The 22,528-nt window shown below is 42.0% G+C and overlaps 1 protein-coding gene across 3 annotated transcripts in view; it reads right to left on the bottom strand.

Moving 5' to 3' along the window:
- LOC109907374 (thyroid hormone receptor beta) overlaps positions 1-22,528 on the bottom strand; it is a 159,148-nt gene that overhangs the window by 12,052 nt on the left and 124,568 nt on the right. Inside the window, exons 6-9 of one of the 3 annotated variants that reach the window (XM_031793424.1) lie at positions 6,831-6,931; positions 6,511-6,658; positions 5,266-5,471; positions 2,480-2,566 (exon numbers count right to left, since the gene is read on the bottom strand). In XM_031793424.1, the coding sequence (XP_031649284.1) occupies positions 2,480-2,566; positions 5,266-5,471; positions 6,511-6,658; positions 6,831-6,931 (542 nt within the window). The remainder of the gene's footprint in view (positions 1-2,479; positions 2,567-5,265; positions 5,472-6,510; positions 6,659-6,830; positions 6,932-22,528) is intronic. The other 2 variants (XM_031793425.1, XM_031793426.1) reach the window with 2 other exon arrangements.

Below are 22,528 nucleotides of genomic sequence, written 5' to 3'. Positions count from 1 at the left end.
GTTGAGTTGAGTAGCAGAGGACAAAGCACTGTACAGCACCCCCCAGCTTCTGTTGGTTTGGTTGTAAATCAATATAAATATTGATGAAATAATAAAACACTCATTATTAATAATAATAATATCCCTTTAAGAGTCCTTCTCCCCTGTATGCCTTTCAACTGTCACAGCTAGCAGAGAACTATCTACATACTTTATGCACTTAAAGCTAGACTACACGGCAAAAGGCATGTGGACACCTGCTCGTTGAACATCCCATTCCAAAATCAAGGGCATTAATATGGAGTTGGTCCCCCTCCTTTGCTGTTATAACAGCCTCCACTCTTCTGGGAAGGCTTTTCATTAGATGTTGGAACATTGCTACGGGGACATGCTTCCATTCAGCCACAAGAGCATTCGTGAGGTCTGGCACTGATGTTGGGCGATTAGGCCTGGCTCCCAAAGAACAGTTCTTGTGCTGACGTTGCTTCCAGAAGAAGTTTGGAACTCGTAGTGAGTGACCTCTTCAGCACTCGGCGGTCCTGTTCTGTGAGCTTGTGTGGCCTACCACTTCGTGGCTGAGCCATTGTTGCTCCTTGACGTTTCTACTTCACAATAACAGCACTTACAGTTGACCGGGGCAGCTCTAGCAGGGTAGAAATTTGACGAACTGACTTGTTGGAAAGGTGGCATCCTATGACGATGTCACGTTGAAAGTCACTGAGCTCTTCAATATGGCCATTCAAGTGCCAATGTTTGTCTATGGAGATTGCATTGCTGTGTGCTCTATTTTATACACCTGTCAGCAACGGGTCTAGCTGAAATAGCCAAATCCACTAATTTGAAGGGTGTCCACATACTTCTAGCAATGCAGTGTATATGGGTCATTCAACAGAAGTGGTTCAAATTGCTGTCCCCAGTCAAAAAAAACTATTTAAAAAAACAGATAAGTCTCCAAACTTAGGACATTTATTAACATCATGATCTATTCTAATTCATGCCAAGGCAATAACACACATATTGTTAAATTAATATAGTACAACATCTTTGTTGATATACTCATTTCTAGTGGGGCGTGGCTGTCCCCACCCTGGCTCCTCAAATGTATGTTTGAAAACAAAGTGCTTCAATATTTTTAAAATCTTTTTCACACTATTATTTCAATAGAACATATTGATTTGTTTTATTATTCAATTGAAAGATACTGCTACTTTATTGTAAAAAATCTTTCTCTAAAAAATGATTTCCCCACTTTGTATGTCACTACCGAAACACACATTAAAAGACTGTAGAATGAATGTGACTTAAGCCACATCCTTACAACTATAATCAGGAAATGGGATTGCAACCCTCTCCATCATAGCCACATGATGTGTCAATACCAAACATATAATATACAACAAAATTGTTTGTATTTGGGACAAAAATATATGTCCAAAATATACAGTAGCTATAATAACTAAAAACTGAAACGTCCACAACCGAAACAATTTGGTTCATTTTGGTATTGACATAATTGTTTTGGTAACTGACTCTTTATTGGTCATCCACTGTATTTATTTACATCTATTGAAAAAAACATCTGATACAATAATCTACATTAAAGTCATAGATAATTGTTCTTCCTGGAAGTCAAATTAATTGGACGAAACCAATTCTTCTCGCTTTAAATCAAGGACATACTATTGTAGCGAATCCGGGAGGTAGGCCCAACTGGGACTCGAACCGAGGTCCAACAACTGTCAAGCCAATACCTTAACCGTTACGCCAAGAGGTTAAAGTGTTGAGTTAAGGTTGCTACAATATGGTATACAGTGGACAAGGTCCTCAGCCTAATCCCTCCTGCCACAAAGGTTACACAGTTACATGTCCAAATCAGCCAAAGTGTGTACGACACAGGCAGCTCAAATGTTAATTGATCTGATTGGTCAAAAGACCAATTAGTGAAATAAATTGCAGAATTTGTCTGCCTGTGTAAACGCAGCCACATGTGCGAGACGCTTGGTCTGTGAATACAGGGAAACTTGTCCATGGTCAGAGCCGGACATTGATGGTGAAATATGTCTCTGGATTACATTTAAAGGTTTTGAAAATCAGTTTAAAAATCTTGTTTTTACTATTTTGCACATTTTGTATTACATTTCTCAAATTAATATGTAACAGAAGGCTAATAAAAATGATAATAATAAATAATCAATATGGTGCATGGTTCTCCCTTATTAATTACTTAATTGCAACTTTTTCACTGTTTTGGTAGTGAATCATTTTGTTCCTAGTAAGGAATTCACAAAACTACTTAAAATATGCAATACAAACAGTGTGTGAATAGTAGATATGTATAAAAATAGGATACAAATGACATCTTTTTTCTAACCCCAATTTGAATGAACCACTGTATTTTAACACTCGCCTATAATATAATAGCTAGCTATAGCAGGTGCGATTTGAGAAGTGTTTTGATAGTATTTAAACTCAGTATTATATTTTGTCTACTAATTCTTACCTTGGTTTCCTTCACCCCCACTGCACTCTGGTCAGAAGTATAGAATAAATTACATGTTATTTCATTAAGTAGCATTGCTTCCTCGACCTGTTGGACAATCAACAGAGATTGTGAAGAACGTTTCAATGAGGAACCCGTGTCAAGCCAACTAAAAAAATAACATGTTTAAACTGAGGACAGGTAGATGACAGAAAAGTAAGTGCAGAGAGAGACAACAGGTGAGTAGTACACAAAATGCAAAGTGGAGTTTCCATGACAAGATTTAGGCTCAGGCTGAAGCATTTATGTTATACTTATAAACATATATTTCATTATAGATATTCAGGTAAAACATTTTTGTAAACTTTTTTTTTTTTTTGGGGGGGGTACAAATTATACTGTTGTATGTCAAGACTCACAAATGAGTTAATCAAAGCTGATATACAGTACCCTTCAAAAGTTTGGAAACACCTACTCATTCAAGGGTTTTTCTTTATTTTTACTATTTTCTACATTGGAGAATAGTAGCGAAGACATCAAAACTATGAAATAACACATATGTATTCATGTAGCAACCAAAAAAGTGTTAAACAAATCAAAATATATTTTATATTTGAGATTCTTCAAAGTAGCCATCCCTTGCCTTGATTTCAGCTTTGCACACTCTTGGCATTCTTTCAACCAGCTTCATGAGGTAGTTACCTGGAATGCATTTCAATTAACAGGTGTGCCTTGTTAAAAGTTAATTTGTGGAATTGCTTTCCTTCTTAATGTGTTTGAGCCAATCAGTTGTGTTGTGACAAGGTAGGGGTGGTATATAGAAGATAGCCCTATTTGGTAAAAGACCAAGTCCATATTAGTCCAAGAACAGCTCAAATAAGCAAAGAGTAACGTAAGCCCATCATTACTTTAAGACATAAAGGTCAGTCAATCTGGAAAATTTCAAGAACTTTGAAAGTTTCTTCAAATGCAGTCATAAAAACCATCAAGCGCTATGATGAAACTGGCTCTCATGAGGACCGCCACAGGAAAGGAAGACCCAGAGTTACCTCAGAGGATAAGTTAGAATAACTGCACCTCATTGGAATAACTGCACCTCAGACTGCAGCCCAAATAAATACTTCACAGAGTTCAAGTAACAGACACAGCTCAACATCAACTGTTCAGAGGAGACTGTGTGAATCAGGCCTTCATGGTTGAATTGCTGCAGAGAAACCACTACTAAAGGACATGAACAATAAGAGGAGACTTGCTTGGGCCAAGAAACACGAACAATGGACATTAGAACGGTGGAAATCTGTCCTTTGGTCTGATGAGTTAAAATTTGAGATTTTGGATTCTAACCGCCGTGTCTTAGTGAGACGCAGAGTAGGTGAACGGATGATCTCCGCATGTGTGGTTCCCACCGTGAAGCATGGAGAAGGAGGTGTGATGGTGCTTTACTGGTGACACTGTCTGTGATTTATTTAGAATTCAAGGCACACTGAACCAGCATCATTCTGCAGTGATACATCATCCCATCTGTTTGCGCTACCACATCATTCTGCAGTGATACATCATCCCATCTGTTTGCGCTAAGTGGGACTATCATTTGTTTTTCAACAGGTCAATGACCCAAAACACACCTCCAGGCTGTGTAAGGGCTATTTGGCCAGGTAGAGTGTTGGAGTGCTGCATCAGATGACCTGGAGGGGATCAAGTTATTCATTCTCCACAATCACCCGACCTCAACCCAATTGAGATGGTTTGGGATGAGTTGGACGACAGAGTGAAGGAAAAACAGCCAACAAGTGCTCAGCATATGTGGGAACTCCTTCAGGACTGTTGGAAAAGCATTCCAGGTGAAGCTGGTTGAGAGAATGCCAAGAGTGTGCAAAGTTGTCATCAAGGCAAAGGGTGGCTACTTTGAAGATTCTAAAATCCAAAATATATTTTGATTTGTTTAACCCTTTTTTGTTACTACATGATTCCATATGTGTTATTTCATAGTTTTGATGTAGAAAATAGTAAAAATATAAAAAAATCCTTGAATGAGTAGGTGTGTCCAAACTTTTGACTGGTACTGTACATTATGATAATATAGTATAATATAATACTATAATACTTATATAATACCACATACTAATACAGTCTGCACAGGGACTACAGATGAAAATGTGTTGTTTAGCTAAATCTTGAACTATTACTAATCCAAAATAAATACATAAAATAAATTACAATTCTATACTTCTATACTGTATATGTGGCCTACTCAACAGTCTATAGTCCAGGCCTTGTGTAATCTCTACATGGAAACTCCAGGATAGAGTCAAAGAAACTGAGACAGACTTCAATCTGCAGAGGACGATTAGACTTTATGGAAAATAAAATAATTTGGTTAAAATGTGAGGAGTGAAATTATAAAGGTAGTACTGCTCAACACACAGCGAGAGAGAGGAAGAGAGAGAAAGAGAGAGGAAGCGAGAGAGATAGAAAGAAACAGTTATTCATTTTTAGTATTTGTTTAGATTATGAAAGAACACTGCTTTAAAGGGGAGAGAAAGAAGAAAACAAGAGGAATGGATTGTTCCGTTTTAAGTTAATGTCTGCTGCGTTGAGGAACACACTTTCTCCAGCGTCCAGCTAATTCTCCCCATTCTACAAGGAGATACAAAAAACATGGACATATTAACGTTGGGAACAGTGGTGGGTTTGGGATGGGATGGGAGGTAGGGAAGGGGACAAGAGAGGGATTGTGGGAACTGGGAATGTTTCACAGAACAGACATGGTTGGTTAGACGCTGTCAGCCACGGAGGAGACGTCTCACCAAGAACTTGCGTTTCTGTTTCCAGTGGTTGCCCTGGGCGTTAGTTGACATGTGGGCCTCGGTGACCATGCGGATCAGGTCCCACTCCTCCTGGGACGGCTCAGGCCGGTCCCACACCGTCTTCTGGAGCTCATCCTTCCGCCGCCGCTCACGGTTCTCCTCGATCAACTTCCGCTTGGCGAGCCGCTTGCTGTCGTCCAGCACCACTGGGAGGGAGTGGTGGAGGTGTAGAGGATGGGAGGGAGTGGTGGAGGTGTAGAGGATGGGAGGGAGTGGTGGAGGTGTAGAGGATCGGAGGGAGCGGTGGAGGTGTAGAGGATGGGAGGGAGTGGTGGAGGTGTAGAGGATGGGAGGGAGTGGTGGAGGTGTAGAGGATGGGAGGGGGTGGAGGAGGAGGAGGTGTTAGGGATTGGGGGGAAGGGTGAAGTGGTAGGGCGAGAGAGGGTCAAAGAAGGAAGCAAGGAGTCACGAACGGCGAGGGGATTGAGAGGGAGGGGATCAAGCGCACAAAGAAGCAAGTCTAAGTCTAAGTATTTTAAGAACTGCCACTGCTATTTTAAGAAATGAAATGTTCTATTGTTCTGAAGTATGGCTCCATACAATTTACAATACAAACAATATACAATTCAAAACATATGCACTCTGCCTCTGATATTTACACTGATATTTACACTGATATTTACACTGATATTTACACTGATATTTACACTGATATTTACACTGATAACATCCATCATTAAAAACATGATCTGTCAATAGATAAATAATAATACAAATCTGATAACAGAAGTAAAAACAGAGAAAGCATGATAGAAATTACACAATAAAACAAGAATGAAGAAGAGTATTTGTAAAGAGTAATGAATGAGGCAGTCTATTCCTGTTATGAGGAGTCATGACATTAGTTCTCCTCATCTCTGTACTCTGAAATAGGTAGGTTAAGCAGCTCTCCGTGATGAGCCACCTGGCAGGCCAAGCGTGATTATCAAGTTCAGTTAACAGATCTCTCAGGTAGATTGGAGCATATTTATTGAGACACATTTTTAGAGCAATCAGAACTAGTGCTAGTTAGTTAATTTGTTAAATCCGTTTTTTCCCCAGCTGCCATATTGGTGGTAGTGAATGTCCTCTGAATTAAATATTAACGCTACATTATTATAATTGTATTATACATCTCACTCTAGAAGAAGGAACATTCTCTCTAAAGGTATTCTGGGGAAATAAACTAAGCAGAATACTACTTACAGTCTGTTGCCATGCCGACAGCGATGCACTTCTTGAAGCGGCATTCCTGGCACTGGTTCCTGGTCACCTTATCGATGACGCACTTTGCCTCGTACTTACAAGCGTACGTCGGGTTCAGGTTCTTCTGGATCGTCCGCCGGAAGAAACCCTTTGGGAAAAAAGATACACGAAATGTTTGAAAGGGAATTTCCGGATGATCTAAAAAATGATATTTCATTGAATTTTTCCTTTTTGATGGATACTGCTGAAACCATGTCAGAGAGTTAAGTGTTGGTATTATTACATCTGTTACTAATACATATGTCCAGTGTTGGTATTACCTTGCATCCTTCACAGGTGATACAGCGATAGTGATATCCTGTAGCTTTATCCCCACATACTACACATAACTCGTCCTTGTCCAGGTAACTGGGGATGTACCCTAACAAGACAGAAAGAAATCAAACGTAAACACATCATATAGGGAAAGATGTACAACTGAAATGTGTCTTCCACATTTAACCCAACCCCTCTGAATCAGAGGAGTGCCAAAATCGATTTTCACGTCTTCGGGGGGCAGGGAACAGTGGGTTAACTGCCTCGCTCAGGTGTAGAACGACAGATTTTTACCTTGTCAGCCCCAGGGATTCGATCCAGCAACCTTTCGGTCACTGGCCCAATGCTCTAACCACTAGGCTACCTGCCGCCCCATATAGGCCAGTGACGATCCGTTAACAGGGACACAACTATACTTATGTTGGATACAAACAGCATTCAGAAACAACCAATTATGTATGCTAGGAACGCCTGTATCGTTACCAGACAGATTTCCCTGTGGGACAATAAAGTACTCATTTACTACAGTCTGACCACAAGCAGACCACTGAACATGATCTTTGTAGACACAGCAACTTAGAAACAAAGAGGTGATTTCCACCAGATGTGTTTAACATCATTCATTTCAACACAAAGTTCTCCAAAAGGGCCTAAAGTGTGTAGCACTAAGAAGTTAAGAAGCAGGTAGGGTCAGTGAGGGCAAGGCTGGGGGCTTAGCCCACTGAGAGAGGTGATCCAGCCCGGACACACGAGCAGGGTGGCATGCAGGGGGGCCGTCAGACTGCGGGAGGGGAGGGGGGTAGGAGGAGAGGAGGAGGGTGGGGGCAGAGGTCAATAAATGATCAATACGAGTCGAGGGGAGTCAGGGCCAAGCCATCAACCAGCAAGCTCCAGCCTTCTGTTACCCTGTCTGTAGTCTTGCTCCCTGTACCAGCAATCAATACACACACACACACACACACACACACACACACACACACACACACACACACACACACACACACACACACAAAGCACACACACACACACACACACACACACACACACACACACACACACACACACACAAAGCACAAAATGCAACAGGTTCTCTGGCTCCGGGTCAGTTCTGGCACGGTATGCCACCTTAGGTCAACTTGGATTTACTCTAGTCCAAACTAAAGCCTGATCAAAGGAGCTCAGGTTGTCAACACAATTAATACCCACCCGTAAATTTAATAGCAAACCATTATGATAGATGCTAAGAACACTGTTCAGGACAATCAAATGCAGAGACATATTGACCATTCAGAAGTTTGCCAACAAGTCTTTTCAAAGTCCATGGTCTTGTAATATGTGGACGGTCTACATTTGCCTTTAAACTTCAAGAGGTCTTAGTTTGAAAGTGAATACATAATTCAATGTACATAACTACAAATGGTCCCTCATGGGTTGACTTATCAACCGATAAACTCACAGTACTCAGTGTTTAGGTGTTAATAAACATGTAGTATCAGAATCACTATGATTATAGTGTATCAAAAGTCACTACGATATTATATAAACACATACGAGCAAGGTTCAACACTGAAACGGTTTGCAATGAGATAAATCTGTTCAATCCACTGTTCAAGCCAAACTAGACTAGCATACCAACAATATCAGGTCAGATTTTGTCCTTCATCAACAGGACATATTGGTGCACCTGTCGCACGTCTCTACACATGCATTCCAACACAAGCTGTCAGGATGGCACCCCATCACGCCACCGGGTTAGTCCCTACCGTTTGTCATGCCATCACAATAATCCCTAGTACTTCCCGGTTCTAGAGCCAGAAGTACTGCTCCCTAGTCCCAACTCCCTACCTTTCTTGTTGACCTCTTGCATCCACTGCATGTGGGAGAAGTCAGGCTTCCCCTCAGAATAGTAGTCGGGCTGGTGGTTGTAGTGGCTGAGAGGCACTTCCATGGTGCAGTATTCACTTTTGAACACGGGGTTGGGTCCTGGGTAGGAGCAGGCGTAGGGCTGGCTGGGGGGCCAAGCCTGCTCCATGCAGGGAGGGTGGATCTGGTGCATGGGCTGGGGCTCACAGTGCCCGTACCCCCCGGGACCATCACCTCCATACATGCAGTACTCCCCACCGCCCTGCATCGGGTAGCCACCGCCCACGCCATGAGGCATCTCATACATGTCAGGCATGCAGTAGTTCATGATGACCAACGACTGCACCGAAGGCAGGTAGGCTCATACAAAAGGCTGATGAAGGCCAAAAAAAGAAAAGAAAAGAAGCCTGGAGACAATGTTACGTATCAACTCAGAGCAAAGCCTAATTCATTCAGCGTTATGTTAAATTCCTCCAGATAAATAATGAAACGATTGATACGGATATGATAAGAAACTGGTGTACGGAGCAGGTAGGGGCTATGTTGGTAGAATGAGTCTTATATACCGAGACCTTGGGCCCACCCCTACAGTACAACCCCTAGCACGTACTCGCCCGGCTCCACCCCACCGCACAGCGCCCAACCAGCCGACTGTGGCAGGAGCTTTATGACGACGTGAGATTTCTAATCTGACTCTGTAAATCCCAGGAGTGTAACAGACAGACAGACAGCAACAAGATGGTGATGTTCTCGCAGATTAAAGCCTTGATTGATGTGCCTCACCAACCACCATCACCTAGTCATAGACATATGGTGCCGTGCCGCTGGCAGAAGTTAACAACAAACGAAGACAGTACAAAATAACAAAAGAAAAGTCATCCCAAATAGTTTGCGGGCATTAGAGTATGAATAAGTAGTAGCGGACAGTCTCGGAGAAGTTTAGTTTGGTTTGGTTCGTCAACACCCGGTGCACATTAGAGTTCAAATCTCAGAATAATCGGGTTTAGCCTGCTTAGGCCTATTTCAGTGATTTATGTCGCACACAAACTCAGAACACCTGTCTTCAATTCACATCAATCAACATGAATCCCACGTAATCCCAACATTTTCACTGGTAATAAAGTAAAACTTAGACTTCACTTCAGACTAGGATAGAATAGAATATCTCATTTACAAGGGTTAAGTTATACCAACATTGTCATAAAATGAAGACCACCACACTGTAATCCATGATGGACAACACAACCCAGCTAAAAACAACTTGCTTACTAGTAGGTCAGTGAAACATCAGAAACTTCTATAACTCATTAGAAACCCCTGCATACTGATTATATGACTGATTATAACCCTTTCACAAGTGTATTACAATGATAATATTAAAGGAACTAAGTGCAATGGTTCAAGATCATATACAATTATCAAATGTTGAAATAAATGGAATACTGAAGTTATATTCTTCTGGTGTTGATTGCATATTACTTTCTTCTTTGAGTCAGAATATAAGAAAGAAACCAAATGTTTTATTCTCTGATACTCTGGTATAGTTTGATCAACAGGTTGAAATTCAATGGGAGGCGCCATGTGCCAAACCACCTTATCGTATGTTAATCTTCAGACATTCAGCCATATTGATTATGGTATTGATTATGGTTCACAGGATAAGCCTTATGGCAGAGGGGAAGGCGGTACCGATATTTTCTAATTGGACAATCAAAGTAGATGGACTAACTAAGTACAAACATATGCTTGATCACACTTAAGGTTATTTTCTTGCTAAGATATGATTGGCTAAACTTTAAGAGATCTTTGAAACACACTACATGTTACTTAATAAAGTTCCAAAAATAATAATAAAGTAATAATAACAATGTCCAAATAAATATATCAGAGTTTCAAGTAGTGATGGATCATTTGATATTATTCAGTTTAACAATTGAAAAAGTTTTTTGTTAATATCAGGTCTAGTGGACACAATTGCTAGAGGTCTACAAGTGAATAATAAGATATATATTTTATGGATTTCAAATTGAAAGAAGAAATACATTTAATATCAATTCTGTCCAAACAAGTCAGCCATAAAACAACACCAAATAGCTATAGTATTGTTCCACATTACTAACCATTAGTTGATCAATGACCACCAAGCATCCAGGCCTACATAATACCAATAGCATATAGAGTGGGTCTACAGAGAGATGCTAAGTATTCTGCTGTTCACTTTGTCTCCATTTACACGCACATGTTTTTTTTTAGAAATCAATCGAGTTTTAAATCTTAAAGATTAGCCATACAGTAGTTTCCCCAAAAGGTTAATTGTTTATATGAATAAATAATGTACCATTATATTAATCAAATATTGTCTCATACTTTTAGAATTCACAAAGATGGCCACTACACTTTTCATTTATTTTGTTCCTGATGTTTTGTGTGTAAATGTTTATTTCCAGCGAGGATTGTGTACTTGTCTTTATCGCACCCAATTAACCAACCAATCAGTTAACCGATGTTTGATATAGGAATACTTAACTGCAGTGGCATCACACACCAACGCACATGTGACTGACAAAACAACGGAAACAGCGAAGTAAATGAGGGATACAAAGGGATACAAGGAAAGCAGGTGCTTCCACAGTTGTGGTTCCTGAGTTAATTAAGCAATTATTTAAATATTTTATTAGGTGTACATTTGTCAGATATTCTAATAATTGATCAATCAATGGCCATGCTCTTATTGACAGCTCTTACCGTTTTTTTTTCAATTGCTAACAAGCGTCGCTCAATACCGAAGCCACTTTTTCAAAACTCTTCACACAGTCTGCATTACCAACATGCATCTTGGCCAAACAGTTCATCTCACCTCCAAAACTCACCCAAACCACCAAAACACTTTATACATGTCTCAAAATAAGCTTGTTCGACCAGAACACTGGCAACAATTCTCACTCAGAAAGCATACATTTTCACTCATAACACACTGACCTAAAAAACACTAACATGGAGCATTACGTAAATGATGAACTTTTTCTCTTTGAAGTTTGAATGATTTTCACATCATTATAGAATAAGAATAACACCTTTTCACTTTATTGACTGTACTGAAGTACATGTAACAACAATGAATCAGAAATGCAGCATTCTGCTTCAATAGCCTTTATTTTTTCTATATCTTTGCATATAGTAATTTACTTGTGAAAAATAAAAAGATGAAACAAAAAACGAATTCCTGAAATTCCAGGGCTGCAATAAAAATATTTTAAAAACATCATCAACATGTATAATATAATCACTCATACTGTACAGTACTGTGAGGGTTCTAGTTCTCATTAACATGTATAGTATAACACTCATACTGTACAGTACTGTGAGGGTTCTAGTTCTCATTAACATGTGTAGTATAACACTCATACTGTACAGTACTGTGAGGGTTCTAGTTCTCATCAACATGTGTAGTATAACACTCATACTGTACAGTACTGTGAGGGTTCTAGTTCTCATCAACATGTGTAGTATAACACTCATACTGTAAGGTACTGTGAGGGTTCTAGTTCTCATCAACATGTATAGTATAACACTCATACTGTACAGTACTGTGAGGGTTCTAGTTCTCATTAACATGTGTAGTATAACACTCATACTGTACAGTACTGTGAGGGTTCTAGTTCTCATTAACATGTGTAGTATAACACTCATACTGTACAGTACTGTGAGGGTTCTAGTTCTCATCAACATGTATAGTATAACACTCATACTGTACAGTACTGTGAGGGTTCTAGTTCTCATTAACATGTGTAGTATAACACTCATACTGAACAGTACTGTGAGGGTTCTAGTTCTCATTAACATGTGTAGTATAACACTCATACTGTACAGTACTGTGAGGGTTCTAGTTCTCAACAACATATATAGTATAACACTCATACTGTACAGTACTGTGAGGGTTCTAGTTCTCATCAACATGTATAGTATAACACTCATACTGTACAGTACTGTGAGGGTTCTAGTTCTCATCAACATGTATAGTATAACACTCATACTGTACAGTACTGTGAGGGTTCTAGTTCTCATTAACATGTATAGTATAATCACTCATACTGTACAGTACTGTGAGGGTTCTAGTTCTCATCAACATGTATAGTATAATCACTCATACTGTACAGTACTGTGAGGGTTCTAGTTCTCATCAACATGTGTAGTATAATCACTCATACTGTACAGTACTGTGAGGGTTCTAGTTCTCATCAACATGTATAGTGTAACACTCATACTGTACAGTACTGTGAGGGTTCTAGTTCTCATCAACATGTATAGTATAATCACTCATACTGTACAGTACTGTGAGGGTTCTAGTTCTCATTAACATGTGTAGTATAACACTCATACTGTACAGTACTGTGAGGGTTCTAGTTCTCATCAACATGTATAGTATAACACTCATACTGTACAGTACTGTGAGGGTTCTAGTTCTCATTAACATGTGTAGTATAACACTCATACTGTACAGTACTGTGAGGGTTCTAGTTCTCAACAACATATATAGTATGACACTCATACTGTACAGTACTGTGAGGGTTCTAGTTCTCATCAACATGTATAGTATAACACTCATACTGTACAGTACTGTGAGGGTTCTAGTTCTCATTAACATGTGTAGTATAACACTCATACTGTACAGTACTGTGAGGGTTCTAGTTCTCATTAACATGTGTAGTATAACACTCGTACTGTACAGTACTGTGAGGGTTCTAGTTCTCATCAACATGTATAGTATAATCACTCATACTGTACAGTACTGTGAGGGTTCTAGTTCTCATCAACATGTGTAGTATAATCACTCATACTGTACAGTACTGTGAGGGTTCTAGTTCTCATTAACATGTGTAGTATAACACTCATACTGAACAGTACTGTGAGGGTTCTAGTTCTCATCAACATGTATAGTATAACACTCATACTGTACAGTACTGTGAGGGTTCTAGTTCTCATCAACATGTGTAGTATAACACTCATACTGTACAGTACTGTGAGGGTTCTAGTTCTCATTAACATGTGTAGTATAACACTCATACTGTACATTACTGTGAGGGTTCTAGTTCTCAACAACATATATAGTATAAAACTCATACTGTACAGTACTGTGAGGGTTCTAGTTCTCATCAACATGTATAGTATAACACTCATACTGTACAGTACTGTGAGGGTTCTAGTTCTCATTAACATGTGTAGTATAACACTCATACTGTACAGTACTGTGAGGGATCTAGTTCTCAACAACATATATAGTATAACACTCATACTGTACAGTACTGTGAGGGTTCTAGTTCTCATCACCATGTATACTATAACACTCATACTGTACAGTACTGTGAGGGTTCTAGTTCTCATCAACATGTATAGTGTAACACTCATACTGTACAGTACTGTGAGGGTTCTAGTTCTCATCAACATGTATAGTATAATCACTCATACTGTACAGTACTGTGAGGGTTCTAGTTTTCCCTCTATATACTGCATTTGGCCACAAGTTCTCATCAACATCACATCTTGGAATCCAAGATGGCGTAGCAGTAAGTCGTCCTGTCGTGTCGTGTCCCTGTATATTTTGTTTATATTTTGTTTATTTTTCGTTTTTTACATATTTTTCGTTTTTTACATAGCTATCCCTTTAAAAACATTTTGCTAAACCTAAGCTTCCAAATACGCTGGATCTTCACAACTAGCTATCTAGCTAAACTGCAACCCTGGATGATTACCCCTGGCTAGCGTTTCCACCCACTTAGCTTGAAGCTAGCCCGGCCTGCGCTACCACCGTAGCATACTCCTGAGCTACAATACCCGGGCCCACGACCGGTCTATCGATGTCACCGCATGAAGAGGAATAAACAGACTCACCCCATCGCGACGTCCCCCAAAGGCTAACTCTCTAGCCCTCGCTATCTCCCTGCTTGCTAATTCGGCCTGCTAACTGCTAGCTTGTCCAGCTCCGGTCCGCTAACTGCTACCTTGTCTAGCCCGGGCCTACAAACTGTTAGCTTGTTAGCACAGGCCTGCTAACCGCCTGAATCTCCGCGTCCCAAACGCCCACCGGACCCATATTTACTTTCTATCTCTTTTGACTTTTAATTTGTTTATACCTTCCGGAAACCTGCCTCACCCAATGTGATACGGAATCGCTATTATTTTTTATTTATTTTTAGAACACACTCAAGAACCTCCAGAAGCTAACCAGCTAACTAGCTACAAGCTATTTAGTCATTGTTCGTTTTTTTTACCTGGATAACACTCGCCAGTCCAGCTTCCCTTCCCCATCCACCGCTGCCCCCTGGACACTGATCTCTTGGCTACATAGCTGATGCACGCTGGACTGTCCATAAATCACGGTACTCCATTCTGCTTGTTTGTTTTATCTGTTGGCCCCGTTGCCTAGTCTACGCCATTTTACCTGCTGTTGTTGTGCTAGCTGATTAGCTGTTGTCTCACCTACTGTTTTAGCTAGCTTTCCCAATTCAACACCTGTGATTACTGTATGCCTCGCTGTATGTCTCTCTCAAATGTCAATATGCCTTGTATACTGTTGTTCAGGTTAGTTATCATTGTTTTAGTTCACAATGGAGCCCCTAGTTCCACTCTTCATACCCCTGATAACTCCTTTGTCCCACCTCCCACACATGCGGTGACCTCACCCATTACTACCAGCATGTCCAGAGATACAACCTCTCTCATCATCACCCAGTGCCTGGGCTTACCTCCGCTGTACCCGCACCCCACCATACCCCTGTCTGCGCATTATGCCCTGAATATATTCTACCATGCCCAGAAACCTGCTCCTCTTATTCTCTGTCCCCAACGCTCTAGGCGACCAGTTTTGATAGCCTTTAGCCGCACCCTCATACTACTACTCCTCTGTTCCGCGGGTGATGTGGAGGTAAACCCAGGCCCTGCATGTCCCCAGGCACCCTCATTTGTTGACTTCTGTGTTCGAAAAAGCCTTGGTTTCATGCATGTCAACATCAGAAGCCTCCTCCCTAAGTTTGTCTTACTCACTGCTTTAGCACACTCTGCTAACCCTGATGTCCTTGCTGTGTCTGAATCCTGGCTCAGGAAGGCCACCAAAAATTCAGAGATTTCCATACCCAACTATAACATCTTCCGTCAAGATAGAACTGCCAAAGGGGGAGGAGTTGCAGTTTACTGCAGAGATGGCCTGCAAAGTAATGTCATACTTTCCAGGTCCATACCCAAACAGTTCGAACTACTAATTTTGAAAATTACTCTCTCCAGAAATAAGTCTCTCACGGTTGCCGCCTGCTACCGACCCCCCTCAGCTCCCAGCTGTGCCCTGGACACCATTTGTGAATTGATCGCCCCCCATCTAGCTTCAGAGTTTGTTCTGTTAGGTGACCTAAACTGGGATATGCTTAACACCCCGCCAGTCCTACAATCTAAGCTAGATGCCCTCAATCTCACACAAATCATCAAGGAACCCACCAGGTACAACCCTAACTCTGTAAACAAGGGCACCCTCATAGACGTCATCCTGACCAACTGGCCCTCCAAATACACCTCCGCTGTCTTCAACCAGGATCTCAGCGATCACTGCCTCATTGCCTGTATCCGCTACGGAGCCGCAGTCAAACGACCACCCCTCATCACTGTCAAACGCTCCCTAAAACACTTCTGTGAGCAGGCCTTTCTAATCGACCTGGCCAGGGTATCCTGGAAGGACATTGACCTCATCCCGTCAGTTGAGGATGCCTGGTCATTCTTTAAAAGTAACTTCCTCACCATCTTAGATAAGCATGCTCCGTTCAAAAAATGCAGAACTAAGAACAGATACAGCCCTTGGTTCACCCCAGACCTGACTGCCCTCGACCAGCACAAAAACATCCTGTGGCGGACTGCAATAGCATCGAATAGTCCCCGTGATATGCAACTGTTCAGGGAAGTCCGGAACCAATACACGCAGTCAGTCAGGAAAGCTAAGGCCAGCTTCTTCAGGCAGAAGTTTGCATCCTGTAGCTCCAACTCCAAAAAGTTCTGGGACACTGTGAAGTCCATGGAGAACAAGAGCACCTCCTCCCAGCTGCCCACTGCACTGAGGCTAGGTAACACGGTCACCACTGATAAATCCATGATTATCGAAAACTTCAATAAGCATTTCTCAACGGCTGGCCATGCCTTCCGCCTGGCTACTTCAACCTCGGCCAACAGCTCCGCCCCCCCCGCAGCTCCTCGCCCAAGCCTCTCCAGGTTCTCCTTTACCCAAATCCAGATAGCAGATGTTCTGAAAGAGCTGCAAAACCTGGACCCGTACAAATCAGCTGGGCTTGACAATCTGGACCCTCTATTTCTGAAACTATCTGCCACCATTGTCGCAACCCCTATTACCAGCCTGTTCAACCTCTCTTTCATCTCGTCTGAGATCCCCAAGGATTGGAAAGCTGCCGCAGTCATCCCCCTCTTCAAAGGGGGAGACACCCTGGACCCAAACTGTTACAGACCTATATCCATCCTGCCCTGCCTATCTAAGGTCTTCGAAAGCCAAGTCAACAAACAGGTCACTGACCATCTCGAATCCCACCGTACCTTCTCCGCTGTGCAATCTGGTTTCCGAGCCGGTCATGGGTGCACCTCAGCCACACTCAAGGTACTAAACGACATCATAACCGCCATCGATAAAAGACAGTACTGTGCAGCCGTCTTCATCGACCTCGCCAAGGCTTTCGACTCTGTCAATCACCATATTCTTATCGGCAGACTCAGTAGCCTCGGTTTTTCGGATGACTGCCTTGCCTGGTTCACCAATTACTTTGCAGACAGAGTTCAGTGTGTCAAATCGGAGGGCATGCTGTCCGGTCCTCTGGCAGTCTCTATGGGGGTGCCACAGGGTTCAATTCTCGGGCCGACTCTTTTCTCTGTGTATATCAATGATGTTGCTCTTGCTGCGGGCGATTCCCTGATCCACCTCTACGCAGACGACACCATTCTATATACTTTCGGCCCGTCTTTGGACACTGTGCTATCTAACCTCCAAACAAGCTTCAATGCCATACAACACTCCTTCCGTGGCCTCCAACTGCTCTTAAACGCTAGTAAAACCAAATGCATGCTTTTCAACCGGTCGCTGCCTGCACCCGCATGCCCGACTAGCATCACCACCCTGGATGGTTCCGACCTAGAATATGTGGACGTCTATAAGTACCTAGGTGTCTGGCTAGACTGCAAACTCTCCTTCCAGACTCATATCAAACATCTCCAATCGAAAATCAAATCAAGAGTCGGCTTTCTATTCCGCAACAAAGCCTCCTTCACTCAAGCCGCCAAGCTTACCCTAGTAAAACTGACTATCCTACCGATCCTCGACTTCGGCGATGTCATCTACAAAATGGCTTCCAACACTCTACTCAGCAAACTGGATGCAGTCTATCACAGTGCCATCCGTTTTGTCACTAAAGCACCTTATACTACCCACCACTGCGACTTGTATGCTCTAGTCGGCTGGCCCTCGCTACATATTCGTCGCCAGACCCACTGGCTCCAGGTCATCTACAAGTCTATGCTAGGTAAAGCTCCGCCTTATCTCAGCTCACTGGTCACGATGGCAACACCCATCCGTAGCACGCGCTCCAGCAGGTGTATCTCACTGATCATCCCTAAAGCCAACACCTCATTTGGCCGCCTTTCGTTCCAGTACTCTGCTGCCTGTGACTGGAACGAATTGCAAAAATCGCTGAAGTTGGAGACTTTCATCTCCCTCACCAACTTCAAACATCAGCTATCTGAGCAGCTAACCGATCGCTGCAGCTGTACATAGTCTATTGGTAAATAGCCCACCCTTTTCACCTACCTCATCCCCGTACTGTTTTTATTTATTTACTTTTCTGCTCTTCTGCACACCAATATCTCTACCTGTACATGACCATCTGATCATTCATCACTCCAGTGTTAATCTGCAAAATTGTAATTATTTGCCTACCTCCTCATGCCTTTTGCACACATTGTATATAGACCCCCCCTTCGTTTTCTACTGTGTTATTGACTTGTTAATTGTTTACTCCATGTGTAACTCTTTGTTGTATGCTCACACTGCTATGCTTTATCTTGGCCAGGTCGCAGTTGCAAATGAGAACTTGTTCTCAACTAGCCTACCTGGTTAAATAAAGGTGAAATAAAATAAAATAAATAAATAAAATAAAAAATTCTCTGGCGATGCATCTTGGAGGAGAAGTGTCTCCACACCCTGGCAGTCTTCAGAAGAAGTGTCTCCACACCCTGGCAGTCTTCAGGAGAAGTGTCTCCACACCCTGGCAGTCTTCAGGAGAAGTGTCTCCACACCCTGGCAGTCTTCAGGAGAAGTGTCTCCACACCCTGGCAGTCTTCAGGAGAAGTGTCTTTTCACCCTGGCAGTCTTCAGGAGAAGTGTCTCCACACCCTGACAGTCTTCAGGAGAAGTGTCCCCACACCCTGGCAGTCTTCAGGAGAAGTGTCTCCACACCCTGGCAGTCTTCAGGAGAAGTGTTTCCACTCCCTGCATTCATGGCATCCAGTAAGGACATCTGGTCATGTGGATGGTGGTCATAAACCTTCCACCTCCACGCAGAGAAACACTCCTCTATGGGGTTTAGGAAGGGGGAGTATGGAGGCAGGAATAGTACTGACATCCTAGGATGTGCAGCAAACCAGTCTGTGACTGCAGCAGAGTGGTGGAATGCCACATTATCCCACACAACAACGAAGGTAGGGGAGTTTCTTGCCCCTCTCTCCTCTGCTGGTACAAGTCGATTATGCAGGTCATCCAGAAAATAAATGAGCCTCTCTGTATTGTAGGGGCCAATGAGTGGTTTGTGTAACAGCAAACCATCATTGGACAGTGCTGCACACATTGTGATGTTAGCTCCTCTCTGGCCTGGGACATCCACAGTTGCTCTCTGTCCAATTACATTTCTTCCCCTGCGGCGTGTTTTTGCCAGGTTGAATCCAGCTTCATCAACAAATATGAATGTATGTGTAGTTTACCTGGCTTCCATCTCCATTACTCTCTAAAATACAGTAAATCCACAGTTTCACAGTACTTTACATTGTGCATAGCTGTGTATGTACCCTGTTTGGTTATTGAACAGACATCTTACCTGGAGATATTGATACCGGAGTTCTTTCACACGTACACCGTTTCTCTCAAAGGGTACAGTGTACCTCATCCTTATTTTATGTTTTTCTAGGACAATTGTAATTGCAATTGTTGTTGTGCTGACCATATTCACATTCCCAAAAGTGATATTGTCTACCAGCACACCGAATTTCCAGCAGTTTTATTGCATTGTTGCCAATTACCATGTCAACAATGGCAATTTCCTGTGCATCTGATAATATTCTGCCTCTCCCTCCCGTGGGAGGCAACCTTTGGATCCTACTGAAAAACACAAAACAATCAATATATTTCAAAATGTCAGTACATGTAAAAATGTGACCATACTGTATTGTACTGTAATATGAAGTTAAATTATCATTGAAGGATGCATGTCTCACCTGTTGTTTTGCCAGAAAATGTTGTACTATTGATGCAACTGTTGAACGCTGCAGATTTGGTTGCACACTTAAACCGGCCTCTCTCAAAGAGAGACCATGGTTTACAACATGGTCAATAATTGGGGCCCTTATCTAATCTGAGACCCCAGCTCTTGGTCTTCCTCTCCTTTGTCCTCCATGCGTTCTCCCTCTCCCTGACACTCTTCTTTCCCCACCAACCAAGCTTTGATCCATGTTTCTAAACTAAATCATTCCAAAGCTGTCCTCTTTTGTATGTTTGGTAATGAGACTAAAAACAGGAAACTTGGGTAGGCTTTCATTTGAAATCGCAATCAGCTGTGTTTGGAATGATTAAATATTCTGCTGAGATGTTCTAGATGTTTTAATCTGGTTACTGCAGAAATGCACAACATTTGCCATCATTTTGTTTTGAATGTGTTTTTAACAGTTTTGGAAACAGTGTGTCAGCATTGGAAAACGCGCTGGAAATATATAGTTTTGCAGGTGGTGGAGTATGAATGAGAAAAGAGCTAATCAATTTCGGAGAATGTAGTCATTGAATGCATTTTGTGTGAAAGCAATGAAAAATTATTCACAGTTTGGTCAACATACACTTCTGTTTCGCTGACTGTGTGAAGAGTTTTGACAATGTGACTTCAGTTTTGACCAATGCATGTTAGCAATATAAAAAAACTGTAACTAAACATTAATTATAGACTAAACAGAGCAGGATAAAATGCAAGGTAACAAGTCAAATATTTTACCTGGCTATGTGCCAATGACATACTTACTAAGATTATAAAATTATTGCATCTAATTAATTCAAATCTAATAACCACAAATAATTGTACAAGTATAATTGCATTATTTTACCCACTTTTCGGTCAGTTTCAACTTATTAATACAGAAATATACGTGTTCTTAAAACAAACGTGCTGAAGCTTAAATACGGTGCACTCGGAAAGTATTCAGACCCCTTTTTCCACATAAAAAAAAAAATATATATATTATTTACCTCAAATCTGAAATCCACAATAGAAGCTAGCCAGAAGCTAACCAGAAGCTAGCCAGTTTACTGGCTAACATTAGTATTCAGCTAACCACGGTTTGTGGTCATCAGCTATCCTTTAGCTCGAAAAGCTATCGCCAGTTTTGTACAACGCGACTCAGACCAGAACATACCGGACCTATTTTTCTCTCCATATCGCCGGATTTCTACCGCAAGCTCTGAACATTTACACCTGGATCTCGCAGCTAGCTAGCTGCTATCTGTGTGACTATTGGCTTACGTCGATCCCAGAGCAAACATCAATTATTCCGGAGCTAGCCAGCTGAATAGTTCCATCAGCCACTCCTGAGCTACAATCACCTATCCGGACCCGTTTTACTGCTGATTCGGAGCCCCACCGGGCCTTTATGACTGGACTACCGACGTTATCTGCCGGAGGGAGTTATCCAACTGGCCCCTCTGTCACGACGTTACCTGAACGCCCATCTGTGGCCCGCTAATCGTTAGCTGTCTTATCGGCTGCTATCTGAATAGGTCTATCGAAAAAAAATTCTTGAGTCACTATAACTATATCTATTTTTACAATTGGATTGATCTCCTCTACCACACGGTACCCCACTAATCTACCGATGGAAACGCACAAGGTGGCTAAAAACAGACCTCCATCCTCTGCCAGCTTGCTACCGATGGCCCGGCTAGCTGTCTGAATCGCCGTGACCCCAACCTACCTCACTTCTCACTGGACCCTTATGATCACTCGACTAAGCATGGCTCTCCTTAATTTCAAAATGCCTTGTCCCTTGCTGTTCTGGTTTTTATTGGCTTATTTCACTGTAGAGCCTCTAGCCCTGCTCATTATACCTTATCCAACCTTTCCACCACCCACACATGCGATGACATCACCTTGTTTCGATGATGTTTCTAGAGACAATATCTCTCTCATCATCACTCATACCTAGGTTTACCTCCACTGTATTCACATCCAACCATACCTTGGTCTGTACATTATACCTTGAAGCTATTTTATCGCCCCCAGAAACCTCCTTTTACTCTCTGTTCTGGACGTTCTAGACGACCAATTCTCATAGCTTTTAGCCATACCCTTATCCTACTCCTCCTCTGTTCCTCTGGTGACGTAGAGATGAATCCAGGCCCTGCAGTGCCTAGCTCCACTCCTATTCCCCAGGCGCTCTCTTTTGATGACTTCTGTAACCATAATAGCCTTGGTTTCATGCATGTTAACATTAGAAACCTCCTCCCTAAGTTTGTTTGATTCACTGCTTTAGCACACTCTGCCAACCCGGATGT

Source organism: Oncorhynchus kisutch, linkage group LG17 (assembly GCF_002021735.2).
Source record: "Oncorhynchus kisutch isolate 150728-3 linkage group LG17, Okis_V2, whole genome shotgun sequence".
In the NCBI taxonomy this organism is placed as follows: Eukaryota; Metazoa; Chordata; class Actinopteri; order Salmoniformes; family Salmonidae; genus Oncorhynchus; species Oncorhynchus kisutch.
Note: the sequence above shows the minus strand (reverse complement) of the source record. Positions and strands in the feature narration are given on the sequence as shown.